Below are 14,409 nucleotides of genomic sequence, written 5' to 3'. Positions count from 1 at the left end.
TGGTTTCAAACTTGGCATCAACTTCTTCGAATTCCTCCTCTACCTCTTCCATTAAATACACCGTTGGGAATTCGAAATATAGTTTCTCTATTACATCCCTCAGTGTCTCCCACGATACCTTCCAATACACCAAAACCTTTCTAGGTTTTCCAAATAAATCACTTTCAAGGACATCAGCGAATTTGTTAGCCTTTTTTCTGAATCGGGATATTAGTGCTCTTTCTTTTTGAGTACTCGACAGGCTGTTCGTTTGTGGTTGTTCCATAATTTGCGCAGACATTGCGCCCTCTTGTTGGCTTTCTTTACTTTTTTATTTAATTTTGCCTCTTGGGTCTTTAATTTTGCCGCTGGGGTCTTTATTTTAGGCGCTGGGGTCTTTAATTTGCCGTTGGGGTCTTTTTTATATATTTTTAATTTTTTTTTTTTTTTAAATTTAAACATATTTCTTTTTTACCGCTGGTTCTTTTTTGTTTCTCTTGAAGGATCAAATATATCGAAATATTTGGATCCGGCTCGATTGACCAAATATTAAAGTGAGTGAGATGTTGAAACCAACCTTATAGTTCGATAGTAGTTTCAACTCTAATTTATTTATAAAGTATTCTTACTTAAGTACTACATAAACTTATCTAACTTAGCCTAATCTTAAACACATAACAAGTATCAGTTCTCACAGTGCACATGAGGGTTGTTTACATTAAATGAGCGTACCAATATCATTGTGTCCGGACTTCTCTTGATTTATTATTATCAGCGCACACACACAGATCTTGTGACTGCATTGGACACTTATCATAAAACCACTTGAACATCATTTATGAAATGCATCAATATGAAGTGATCATAAAATAAAAAGGATGAAGCCGAGCATGTTCATACTTTTATGAACACCCTGATAAACTATTATTATTATGGGACCACACTGATATAATTGCAGCACTTAATTCTATTTCTTAATCTGTCTTGAATTAACATTTCCTTAAGCCACCTTGAATATGTTGTATGTTTTTGTTGTTGTTTTTGTAAATGGCTAAGAAAACGATAAGAAGCCTTAATTTAATTGTCTTCGATTACAATTCGATATCTAGTCAACAGTTCTTATGCTATAAAAATACCTATAAAACTTGCTGGGGATTTAAGTTATTCTCGCAGATAGTAAATAGCCGCGAAGAAGATTCGAATAGTCCGAGCAGAGTATCGTTTAGGCGGGAACAACGAACATTATCACCAACAAAGTGGTCGCTGAGAAAAAGATATGAGATTTTATTTATGAAAATTATTTCCAAAATTCTTTTCACATGTAAATCAAAAGCGAAGTGATAAAAAACCTATAAAACGGTCAATAAGTATCCCAATAAAAGGGTCTTCTGTAAAACCAATAAAAACGAAACCTCGAAAATGGAAAGGTGTGTTAAGCAGTGCTCTCTTTTTCAAGAACTGTAGAGACGATAAACATAATTTTGTGTTTTCTAATTTTCGTAGATTCATCGAACGGTCCTTAATAGGACCACATTTTGCTCCCCTTAGCAATGGATCGGTAACAGATAAGGTGGGTATTGTGACAACGAAAATGACATATAGAAAAAATAGCTTTGTCTAAACCTTAAAAAATATTCCTTAACAAAATCTACGCTCTGCCTAATCCTGATCCACGCCTTGTCTAGCCTTGAAAAAATATTCCTTAACAAAATCTACGCTCTGCCTACTCCTGATCCACGCCTTGTCTAGCCTTGAAAACATATTCCTTAACCAAATCTACGCTCTGCCTTCTCCTGATCCATGCCTTGGCTAGCCTTCAAAAAATATTCCTTAACAAAATCTACGCTCTGCCTACTCCTGACCCACGCCTTGTCTAGCCTTGAAAAAATATTCCTTAACATATATTCCTTGAAAAAATATTCTTTAAAAAATCTTCGCTCTGCCCTCTCCTGATCTACGCCTTGTCTAGCCTTGAAAAAATATTTATTAAAAAATCTACGCCTTGAAAAAATATTCTTTAAAAAATCTACGCTCTGCCTACTCCTGATCTACGCCTTGTCTTCCCTTGAAAAAATATTCTTTAAAAAATCTACGCTCTGCCTACTCCTGATCTACGCCTTGTCTACCCTTGAAAAAATATTCATTAAAAAATCTACGCCTTTAAAAAATGTTCTTTAAAAAATCTACGCCTTTAAAAAATGTTCTTTAAAAAATCTACGCCTTTAAAAAATGTTCTTTAAAAAATCTACGCCTTGTCTAGCCTTGAAAAAATCTTCATTAAAAAATCTACGCCTTGAAAAAATATTCTTTAAGAAGTCTACGCTCTGTCTAGAGACCTGTAAAAATATTCTTTAAAAAATCTACACTCTGTCTAGAGCTGAAAAAATATACGCTCTGATGGTATCTGAAACCAATTCTTAAAAAATCTACGCTCTGATGGTATCTGAAACAAATTCTTTACAAATCTACGCTCTGAAACCAAATTTTTGAAGAATCTAGGCTCCGATAAGTTGTGAAAATATGTTCTTTAAAAACCTATGCCCTAATGGATGGGATGTGAAACCAACTCTTTAAAGAATCTACGCCCTGATGGGATCTGAAAAAAATTCTTTAAAAAATCTACGTTCTGATTGGATCTGAATAAAAATTCTTTAAAGAATCGACGCTCTGATAGGCTCTGAAAAAATATTCCTTAAAAAAATTCTTTAAAGAATCGACGCTCTGATAGGCTCTGAAAAAATATTTCTTAAAAAAAAAAATTCTTTAAAAATCTACGCTCTATCTAGACCTGAAATAGCATTTATTAAAAAATCTACGCTCTATCTAGACCTGAAAAACATTCTTTTAAAAAAAATCTGCCCTTTGAGTGGCTCAGAAAAAAATATTCATTAAAAAATCTGGGCTTTGAATGACTTTAAAGAAAAATATGTTTAAAAAAAATCTACGCTCTGATTGGCTCTGGAAAAAAATATTCTTTAAAAAATCTATACTCTGATGGGATCTGAAAAGACATTCGTTGAAAATTCCTTGAAAAATTATTCTACAAAAAATTGTCTCAATAACAATCCCTGAAAAAAACATTCTTTAAAAATTCAGATCACCGATAAGACTTCCAAAAACATTTGGAACATCTACATCTACGAACTGATAAGCCCTCAATAAACATTCTTCAAAAAATCGACGTTCTGATGGACTCTAAAAAATTTCTCTGCAATAAAATAAAAATCTTAAAATTCTCCGCTCTTTTATAAACATAAATTTAAAAATCTCCCTTCCTCCTCCACTTTTCCTCCAGGTAACACCCGATATGGCTCACTTAATCCATCCCTATTGGAATCAATTTCCTGCCATGGAACCAATTTGGAATAAAATTCTGGCTGCCTATCTCTTGACCATTGGTATTCTGGCATGGATAGGCAACGGTACTGTTATCTATATTTTCGGCACAACAAAATCTCTGCGTACACCGGCCAATTTGTTGGTCATCAATTTGGCACTTTCCGATTTTGGAATGATGCTGATGAATACACCAATGATGGGTATTAATTTATATTTCGAGACATGGATATGGGGACCGTTGATGTGTGATGTATATGCTGGTTTGGGTTCGGCATTCGGTTGCAGTTCGATATGGTCCATGTCTATGGTTGCTTTGGATCGTTACAATGTCATTGTCAAGGGTATGTCGGGTCAACCGATGACAGTGAAATTGGCCATATTTAAGATTATTTTCGTTTGGGCCATGTCCAGTATATGGACATTTGCACCCGTTATGGGATGGAGCCGGTAAACTGAAATAGAGAAAAAAAAATTTATTTTATTTGAAAATTAATTTGTTTTTTTTTTGCAGTTATGTACCTGAGGGCAATTTAACTTCATGTGGTATCGATTATTTGGATCGTGACTGGAATCCACGTACCTATTTGATCTTCTATACCATCTTTGTTTATTACATTCCATTGTTTTTAATTTGCTATTCGTATTGGTTCATCATTGCTGTAAGTATTTGGAGAGGGGGAAATTCCACTTGAATAGATTTTGATTTTTTGGATCTTCCCTAGGCTGTATCTGCTCACGAAAAAGCCATGCGTGAACAAGCCAAGAAAATGAATGTGAAATCTCTGCGCTCATCTGACGATGCTGATAAATCGGCTGAGGGCAAATTGGCCAAAGTTGCTTTGATCACCATTTCGCTGTGGTTCATGGCCTGGACCCCTTATCAAGTCATCAATGCAATGGGTCTATTCGAATATGATGGTTTGACTCCATTGAACACCATCTGGGGTGCCTGTTTTGCCAAATCGGCCACTGTCTACAATCCAATTGTCTATGCCACCAGGTAAGTGATAACTAAAACTAGTAAGGAAAGTAGTAAAGTCGGACTGGGCCGACTATATGATACCCTTCACCACTTTGGATATATTCTACTTATGTATCCTAACAGACGACGCGTTTTGGTAATATATCGATATTTGAAACGATTTCAGGGAAACTTGCCAGAGACCAATTTATATTACTTCAGTACGTTGTATCAATCGGTCTGTCAATGGATCTTTTCACGAAGCTTAGCAATATCATTCTAGACTTAATTCAGTACCCTATATCAAAATTCGTGAAAATCGAACGATATATAGGGACTTTAGTGCACCAATTACCTAAAATCGGGCGAAACTATATATGGGAGCTATATCTAAATCTGAACCAATTTTCATGAAACTTAGCACACATAATTCTAGACCTAATTCAGTAGGCTATACCAAATTTCGTGCAAATCGAAAGATATATAGGGACTTTGGTACACCATTTAACTTAAATCGTGCGAAACTATATATGGGAGCTATATCTAAATCTGAACCGATTTTCACGAATCTTAGCACACGTCATTCTAGACTTAATTCAATACGCTATGCCAAAATTCGTGCAAATCAAATGATTTTCAGAGAATTTGGTGCACCATTTACCTAAAATCGGGCGAAACTATATATTGAAGCTTTATCTAAATGTGAACCAATTTTCACGAATCTTAGCACACGTCATTCTAGACTTAATTCAATACGCTATGCCAAGATTCGTGCGAATCAAATGATTTTCAGGGACTTTGGTGCGTCATTTGCCTAAAATCGGGCGAAACTATATATGGGAGCTATGTCTAAATTTGAACCGGTTTTCACGAAACTTAGCACACTTCATTCTAGACCTAATTCAGTAGGCTATACCAAATTTCGTGCAAATCGAAAGATATATAGAGACTTTGGTATCCCTTTTACATTAAATCGGACCAAACTATATATGGGAGCTATATCTAAATCTGAACCGATTTTCTCCAATTTCAATAGAGTTCGTCCTTGTGCCAAATAAGTGACATGTGCCAAATTTCATCCAAATCGGATCATAAATGCGACCTGTACTTTGTTCACAAAAATACATGGTCGGACAGACGGTCATGCATAAATCGACTCAGAAAGTGATTCTATGCATATTCTCAAAAGGAACCATGGGTCTATCTCGATTATTTTTGCCTGTTACAAACACATGCACAAAGACATAATACCCTGTACCACAGTGTGGTGAAGGTCATAAAGAGAGGAAATGAAAAAAATATATATGTATATGGAACTTACCCTATATGGAACTATACCCTTAACATTTGTTGAAACATTGTTATATTAAAAAGCCAAGGGCTTGAGAAAATATTCTATATTGATCAACTATCTGAGGACCTAAAATATGTTCCTAATCATTTTCATTCTCTCTATTAATTATCACAATAGTCACCTTGTCTTTGTCCCACAATTTCTCTCTCTCTCTTTACAGCCATCCTAAATATCGCGTTGCCTTGAAAGAGAAATGCCCGTGCTGTGTCTTCGGCAATGTTGATGATGGCAAGTCGGGAGGTGAATCCACATCTCAGGCCACCGATTCCGAAACCAAGGCATAAAATTCCAATCGCACGGAATAACTACTACGGCTTCCTTCGACCACGATCTCAACGACAAAGGAATGAGCAATCTACCGACTCAACAATAACAATTACAAAAAAAGAAAATATATATTTTCTTTTGAAGAGAAAAAAGGAAACTATTACATGAAACTAATACTAATTTTTATTAATACAATTGCAACTACTATTTTTATACACCTCGGAGTTATACAATGTGATGAGAGATAGATAGCGCCTGGGCATTAACTACAACTCAAAATCACGAAACTTATCAAGGATTATTATAATACGGAAACTATAGCAGCAGATACGAAAGCTTTTGCATAATTGTAATGAATAGTACTTCAAATGTACTTCAAAAAAAAAAAAAAAAAGAGAAAAAAACGTACACACACATAAAAAGTGTTGTATTTGTTATAGGATATTATTAAAAAATTTTTATTTTATAGTGTAGATTTTTATGTTTTTATAGTTTAAACAAAAACTCTGCAATGTCATTAAAGACGAAAAAATACAAAAAAAAAAAAAACAATTTTAAACAAATTATATACACGAAATTTTAAATAATAAAGAAGAACATGCATACAACCTCTTAAAGATGGTCAGCAAAATAAAAATCAAAATTTGTATTCTTTTTTAAAAAAAAAACAGTATATATTAGTGTATGAAATATTCTTAAAAAAAACTATGGTCCAAACAGGGAATAGGGCCAATAAAAAACATCCATAAAATCTTAAAATAAAAAAGTACGAAATCAAATATTTTTATAATTATCGGTCGACTTTTTCTGGTAGCCCCCATATAACGGTACCCCCAATTTTCAGTATTTTGGGATATATTAGTGTATGAAATATTCTTAAAAAAAACTATGGTCCAAACAGGGAATAGGGCCAATAAAAAACATCCATAAAATCTTAAAATAAAAAAGTACGAAATCAAATATTTTTATAATTATCGGTCGACTTTTTCTGGTAGCCCCCATATAACGGTACCCCCAATTTTCAGTATTTTGGGGGTTGTGATCGCATTTTCGACCGAATCGGCTGTAATTTAGTACTTTGAGTTCTTATTGGGTTGCAAATCTCTCCACTAAAATTTATAAATATAGGTCCATTTTTTCTGGTAGCCCCCATATAAGGGTACCCCCAATTTTCGGTATTTCGGGGTTCTTGAACGCGTTTTTCAACTGAATATTTTGTAGTCGTATATGGTAACAAATCTCCCTACTCTTTTTGGGGTAGTCCCCATATAACCCCCTTTGTTCCGGGTTTGGTTTTAAGACTCTGTTGTAATCATTTCACCTGCTAAGGATATCGAGATAAAAAACTATAACGTAAGGTTCAATAATGAAGCAGCAACGTATACAGGATTTCATTTCGGGGGGCCCGGTAGTACAAAATGAAAAAAATCGCTGTTGCAAACATAAATTTACTGTGAAAAAAAAATCATTTCACGGCATACGTCCATGTAATGAACTATATATGAACTACAGCCCGCATTTAGGCCTAGTCCTAGCCCCTGTGTGGGAGGTACCAGAAGGAGTGGACCGATATTCCCCATCTTCGAACTTGATCTAAGTTCGGAAGAAATAATAAGATGGGCAAAGTTTGGATGAAATCAAAATTTTCTGAAACAGATTTGAATCAAAGAATCATGGGGTCTAGAACCAATATTTCGCCTGCGGAGGATATCGAGATAAAAAAACTAGAACGTAAAGTTCGATAATGAACAATATATATTTGAACTATAGCCCACAGTTATTGATTATTTTGAACCTTTGTGGAGGAGGTACCCAAAGGAGTGGACCAATGGGCCTCATCTTCAAAACAGTATGTTGCGCAAATTTTGGTACAAACCGACATTCCATTCGCCTGATATTGGATTTAAAATACTGCAAATGTTGACCTTTTGTGGGGGGTGGTACCAGAAGGAGTGGACCAATGGGTCCCAATTTTGACAAGTTTGGGTAGGAGGTACCAGAAGAAGTGGACCGATATTCTCCATCTTCGAACTTGAACTAACTTTGGAAGAAATAATAAGATGTGCGAAGTTTGAATGAAATCCAACTTTTTTCAAATGGATGGGGAAACATCATTGTATCATTAGCCAGAAGGCTGATTGTGTAAATATCCATTAAAAATTGCTGAAATTTGTATTTGTAATACGTTATGGTTTACATAGGTCCACTTTTTGGTATGTTCCCTTTATTTTCATTTCAAGTATCTGTCAGTATACCTATCGTGGAGGATATCCAAAGTTCGGCACGGCCGAACTCAACGCTTTTTCACTTTTTTTTTAATTTACGCTCTGCCTAGATCGGAAGATAAAAATCTACCCTATAATACGCCTTAAAAAAATATTTTTACAAATCTACGCTTTAATAAATCTTGAAAAATAGTCTTTAAAAATCTACGCTCTAATAAACCTTGAAAAATAGTCTTTAAAACCCCCTATGCTCTGATAAGCCTTTAAACAATATTTTTTGAAAAATCTACACTCTGGCTGGCCTAGAAAAAATATTCTTTAAAAAATGTACGCTCTAACTGACTTAGAAAAAATACTCTTTAAAAAATCTACGCTTTGTTGATCCTTTGAATAAATATTATTTAAAACTCCTCGCTTCTTTGGTCCTTTGCAAAAATATTCTTTAAAAAATCTACGCTCTGGCTGGCCTAGAAAAATATTCTTTAAAAAATCTACGCTCTGGCTGGCATAGAAAAATATTTTTTGAAAAATATACGCGTTGATAAGCCTTGAAAAAATAATCTTTAAAAAATCTACCCTCTTAATAACCCGGAAAAAATATTCTCTAACAAATCTACGCTCTTACTAGCCCTGAAAAAATACACTCTGACTGGCTTAGAAAAAATATTCTTTAAAAAATCTACGCTCTGATGATCTTAAAAAAAAAAATCTTTAAGAAATCTACGCTCTGATAAGCGTTGATAAAAAATATTCCAATTATTTCAGAAGTTGTGGTCCGGGGAAGACATGACTGAAATTTTGGAAAAATCTTCAAATTTTGCGTTGTGCTATATTTTTGGCGTTAACTCGTGTATTTGGTGAGATACATCAAAATGATTGGAATACATTTTGAAGACTAGGTTCCTATCCCTCAATATCAATTAAGTTTTCGAAAAATTTCCGACTAGTTTAGAAGTTATGGGCGTTGTAAGGGAATTACTTGAAAATTAGCTAAACCTTCAAATTTTTCGTTCTGCTATATTTTTGGAGTTAACTGAAATACTTGGCGAGTTACATCAAAATAATTGGAATACATTTTAAATACTAGGTTCCTTTCTCTCAATATCAACTTAGTTTTTGAAAATATTCCAACTAGTTCAGAAGTTATTGGCCGTGGAAGAGGATTAATTAAAAATTTCCTAAATCTTGAATTTTTTCGATCCGGTATATTTTTGACGTTAACATAAGTATTTGACGAGTTATGTCAAAATGTTTGAAATACATTTTGAAGACAAGATTGTGATCTTTCAATATCCTTTTATTTTATTAAAATATTCCCAGTAGTTTAGAAAATATGGCCTCGGGAAGTAGCTGACGGAAAATATTTAGCAATTGCAAAATTTTTCCTCTTCTGGAATTTTGGCTATAACTTTGTTATCTCCTGAGGAACCTCTTAGGGATTCGAATATATTCTGAATCTGAAACGTTATTCTTTCCAAATCAGTTTATTTCATTTAGCTATACGTAATAAATCCGAAGTTATTACCTGATGCGGAATTTTCTTTGAAAAATTAATAATTTTTGTTCTAGTAGATTTTTGGATATTCAGAGTTATGTTTATATAATTTATATATATTTTTGAAGAGCACATATTTTACTATATAAATATTCTTTAAAAAATCTACGTTCTGATAAGCCTTAAAAAACTTTTCTTTAAAAAATCTGCGGCCTGATAAGCCTTGAAGAATATTCTTTAAATATGGGCTTTAAAAAAATATTATTTAAAAAATCTGCAATCTGATGGACTTTGAATAAGTATGCTTTAAAAAATCCACTGTCTGATTAACACTAAAATATTATTTATAAAATCTACGCCCAGAAAAAATATTAAGAACATTTTCTTTCCTTAAATAAAATAAAATTTACCTTTCCAAGTTCAGCTGCTACGTATTCAAGAAAGAGAATCCCATCTATAAAATTCAACTATTGTATCTTGGGCAGAACGATTCGAAATTTATTTACGACTAAGGTTTACTCTCTATTTGCGCCTTCTTGTTACTACTGTTAGTCTTACTCAATTATTTCTTCGGATATACACATAACAATCAGTGTAGCGTTTCAATTTGTTGACGAGATTTTTTCTCTAATCCTCTTAGGTCGGTGTGAAAATCAAAGATAATCTCTTATTGCTGATAGTAAGCCCAGAATGGTAGATGTACATTAGAGTGGAGAAAAAAAAGTTCAGAAATATTTTCAAACGTATTTAAAATTATAAGCCTTCGAAAAATATATTTTGAAAATCAACAACGTTTTTCTGGCGCTCCTCAAAAGCATTTCAAAAATATTTTTTTAAAAATCGAAGTCCTTAGAAGTAATGAAAACGTCTACATAAAAAATATTTAATAAATCAACGTCTTTAAAAGTATTCAAATGTATTATTAAAAAAATCGATGAGTTATACAAATCGACGATTACGGGGGTCTTCGAACAAATAATTTTTATATTTTTTTTAAACCAACCCTTATCAAAAGTTGTTACCCATGTTAATATCCAATAATTGCTTAGTCAAAAAGGTCAAAGGCAAAAGATTAAACACTAAAGGTAATGCATTAAATCCCCTAATTAAATTTCCAATCACAACAATTGTTCGGAAAAGTTAGTCATGCTATAAAACTTGTGGATTTGCCAAAAATGTTCATCACAATTGTCGGTCTTTTGGATATCAAAGAATACACAAACTTATTCGTGGGCTGGCAGTACAAAAATAAAACGGACAAATGATTTACTAGTTTAAGGACCAATTCAAGGAAGATTGGTCAATATGGAAATGTAAGGATAACCGGTAGATATATCATACAGAAAATAATATTTTCATTTCAAATTAATTCATTTATTTTCTAGATTTGCCGAACAACCTTTTGGACCACGTTTTACACCTTTAAATAATGGCTCCGTAACGGATAAGGTATGTAAAAAAACATTACCGTGGAGGCATTGGGTCGTATAAATAACGACGTTACGTATACGCCACGAAACCCTTCAAATGTGGACAATAAATTTTCTGTATCTAGGAATTGTTTTTGTAGAACTTCGGTTTCTTAACTTTAAATGCAAATCTAACAATATTGTCGATATGCTATAATTCAATTTTTCTATTTATTTGTTCTGATTTCATTTCTCAATTCCAGGTCACCCCCGATATGGCACATTTGGTCAGCTCATATTGGAGTCAATTTCCCCCCATGGATCCCATTTGGAATAAAATCTTAACCGGATATTTAATAATTATCGGTTTAATGGCATGGTTTGGTAATGGCACCGTAATTTATATTTTTGCCACCACAAAAGCGTTACGAACTCCAGCCAACTTATTGGTTATAAATTTGGCAATTTCCGATTTTTGTATGATGATTTTGAATACCCCATTGATGGCAACAAATTTATATTTCGAAACATGGGTATGGGGACCAATGATGTGTGATATTTATGCTACATTCGGTTCGGGTTTTGGTTGCAGTTCCATTTGGTCAATGTGTATGATTGCACTGGATCGTTATAATGTCATTGTGAAAGGTATGGCGGGGCAACCGATGACAATACGTTTGGCAATCTATAAAATAATATTTGTATGGGTCATGAGTGCTGTGTGGACATTTGCACCGATTATGGGTTGGAGTCGGTGAGTAGAGAGGATAAAACTATTAGAAATACTCTTTTAAAAATTAAAAATATTCTTTTAGAAATCTACGCTCCTATAGCCTTTGAAAAAATATTCTTTTAGAAATGTACGTTCATATAGCCTTTGAAAAAATATTCTTTTATAAATCTACGCTCCTATAGCCTTTGAAAAAAATATTCTTTTATAAATCTACGCTCCTATAGCCTTTGAAAAAAATATTCTTTTAGAAATCTACGCTCCTATAGCCTTTGAAAAAATATTCTATTAGAAATCTACGCTCCTATAGCCTTTGAAAAAAATATTCTTTTAAAAATCTACGCTCCTATAACCTTTGAAAAAATATTCTTTTAGAAATCTACGCTCCTATAACCTTTGAAAAAATTTTCTTTTAGAAATCTACGCTCCTATAGCCTTTGAAAAAATATTCTTTTAGAAATCTACGCTCCTATAGCCTTTGAAAAAATATTCTTTTAGAAATCTACGTTCATATAGCCTTTGGAAAAATATTCTTTTATAAATCTACGCTCCTATAGCCTTTGAAAAAATATTATTTTATAAATCTACGCTCCTATAGCCTTTGAAAAAAATATTCTTTTATAAATCTACGCTCCTATAGCCTTTGAAAAAATATTCTTTTATAAATCTACGCTTCTATAGCCTTTGAAAAAATATTCTTTTAGAAATACACGCCTTGTTTGGATGGTCCTTTGAAAAAATATTCTTTTAGAAATCTACGCCTATTTGTAAGGCCTGAAAAAATATTCTTTTAGAAATCTACGACCCTATAGCCTTTGAAAAAATATTCTTTTAGAAATCTACGCTCCTATAGCCTTTGAAAAATATTCTTCTAGAAATCTACGACCCTGCAGCATTTGAAAAAAATTTCTTTTAGAAATCTACGCTCCTATAGCCTTTGAAAAAATATTCTTTTAGAAATCTACGCTCCTATAGCCTTTGAAAAATATTCTTCTAGAAATCTACGACCCTGCAGCATTTGAAAAAAATTTCTTTTAGAAATCTACGCTCCTATAGCCTTTGAAAAAATATTCTTTTAGAAATAAATGTTCCTATAGCCTCTAAAAAAATGTTGTTTTAGAAATCTACGGTCAAATGGGCTCTGAAAAATATACTTTTAAAAATCTATGCTCTGATGAGCTCTGAAAAAATATACTTTTAAAAATCTACGCTCTGATGGGATCTAAAAAAATATACTTTTAAAAATCTAGGCTCTGATGGTCTCTGAAAAAATATACTTTTAAAACTCTAGGCTCTGATGAGCTCTGAAAAAATATACTTTTAAAAATCTAGGCTCTGATGGGCTCTGAAAAAATATTCTTTTAAAACTCTAGGCTCTGATGGGCTCAGAAAAAAATATACTTTTAAAAATCTACGCTCTGATGGGCTCTGAAAAAAATATACTTTTAAAAATCTACGCTCTGATGGGCTCTGAAAAAAATTCTTTTAAAACTCTAGGCTCTGATGGGCTCAGAAAAAATATACTTTTAAAAATCTACGCTCTGATGGGCTCTGAAAAAATATTCTTTTAAAACTCTAGGTTCTTATGGGCTCTGAAAAAATATACTTTTAAAAATCTACGCTCTGATGGGCTCTGAAAAAATATTCTTTTAAAAACCTAGGCTCTGATGGGCTCTGAAAAAAATTTACTTTTAAAAATCTAGGCTCTGATGGGGTCTGAAAAATATTGTCCTCCCTATTAATTTTAGTTACGTTCCCGAAGGCAACTTAACATCCTGTGGCATTGATTATATGGATCATGACTTGAATCCCGTGAGCTATCTAATAGCCTATACCATATTTGTGTATGTGTTACCACTATTTCTGATTTGCTATTCCTATTGGTATATCATCGCGGTGAGTTATCTTCCAGAACTCCCCAAAAAAATTTTGAAGAAACTATTTTCCCTTCCAGGCTGTTTCAGCTCATGAAAAAAACATGCGTGCTCAAGCAAAGAAAATGAATGTGAAATCACTGCGCTCTTCAGAGGATGCTGAGAAATCAGCTGAAGCAAAATTAGCCAAGGTGGCTTTGGTAACAATTTCACTTTGGTTTATGGCCTGGACACCGTATACAATTATCAACTGCATTGGTTTGTTCGGTTATGAGGGTCTAACACCATTGAATACGGTATGGGGTGCTTGTTTTGCAAAATCAGCAGCGGTATATAATCCCATTGTTTATGCGACAAGGTAATAAATCGTGATCTAGAAAATTTAGAATTTGTTAATACTTTGTTCATGGTTCTAGTCATCCCAAATATCGTCTGGCCTTGAAAGAAAAATGTCCCTGTTGTATCTTTGGCAAAGTGGATAATGATAAAGTGACTGGAAGTGATTGCGGTTCTCAGGTGACTGAAGGAGAAACAAGGACATAAACAACTCCATGGAATATGAATTTGATCTATTTCACGATTTTCGGACTATGAACATCATCTATTATTTGTAATTAAAAAAAAAACTTCTTGAAGCAATGTCATTAAAGACCAAAAATCCAAAAAAAGATATATACGAATGTCTAAAAAAGACACGAAATAAAATACAATTGTGTGTGCAAAATGAGTTTTATTGATTCGGTTATACATGTTCGGATGAGTGGTCAAGGAACTCG

The 14,409-nt window shown here is 33.2% G+C and overlaps 2 protein-coding genes across 2 annotated transcripts; both read left to right on the top strand.

Moving 5' to 3' along the window:
- Positions 1–1,398: 1,398 nt before the first annotated feature.
- Positions 1,399–5,966, top strand: LOC133322932 (opsin Rh1-like). The gene is made up of 6 exons (XM_061531882.1): positions 1,399–1,406; positions 1,483–1,549; positions 3,275–3,765; positions 3,830–3,977; positions 4,041–4,318; positions 5,794–5,966. The coding sequence occupies exons 1-6, from the start codon at positions 1,399–1,401 to the stop codon at positions 5,915–5,917; spliced, it is 1,116 nt and encodes a 371-aa protein (XP_061387866.1). The 3' UTR covers positions 5,918–5,966.
- A 4,959-nt stretch (positions 5,967–10,925) lies between these two features.
- Positions 10,926–14,176, top strand: LOC133322935 (opsin Rh1-like). The gene is made up of 6 exons (XM_061531886.1): positions 10,926–10,933; positions 11,006–11,069; positions 11,293–11,783; positions 13,508–13,655; positions 13,714–13,991; positions 14,050–14,176. Exons 1-6 carry the CDS (start codon positions 10,926–10,928, stop codon positions 14,174–14,176), a joined length of 1,116 nt encoding a protein of 371 aa, XP_061387870.1.
- Positions 14,177–14,409: the final 233 nt, after the last annotated feature.

The sequence above is a fragment of the Musca vetustissima genome, unplaced genomic scaffold (assembly GCF_032173495.1).
Source record: "Musca vetustissima isolate MV318-11 ecotype Yass unplaced genomic scaffold, APGP_CSIRO_Mvet_v1 utg17310, whole genome shotgun sequence".
In the NCBI taxonomy this organism is placed as follows: domain Eukaryota; kingdom Metazoa; phylum Arthropoda; class Insecta; order Diptera; family Muscidae; genus Musca; species Musca vetustissima.
Note: the sequence above shows the minus strand (reverse complement) of the source record. Positions and strands in the feature narration are given on the sequence as shown.

Bases quoted from the DNA above. Each gene is read 5' to 3' on its own strand.
- LOC133322932 (XM_061531882.1), top strand. The intron at 1,550-3,274 runs GTGGGTATTGTG...CTTTTCCTCCAG, and splicing joins ATGGATCGGTAACAGATAAG to GTAACACCCGATATGGCTCA. The intron at 4,319-5,793 runs GTAAGTGATAAC...CTCTCTTTACAG, and splicing joins CCAATTGTCTATGCCACCAG to CCATCCTAAATATCGCGTTG.
- LOC133322935 (XM_061531886.1), top strand. The intron at 11,784-13,507 runs GTGAGTAGAGAG...TATTAATTTTAG, and splicing joins CCGATTATGGGTTGGAGTCG to TTACGTTCCCGAAGGCAACT. The intron at 13,992-14,049 runs GTAATAAATCGT...TCATGGTTCTAG, and splicing joins CCCATTGTTTATGCGACAAG to TCATCCCAAATATCGTCTGG.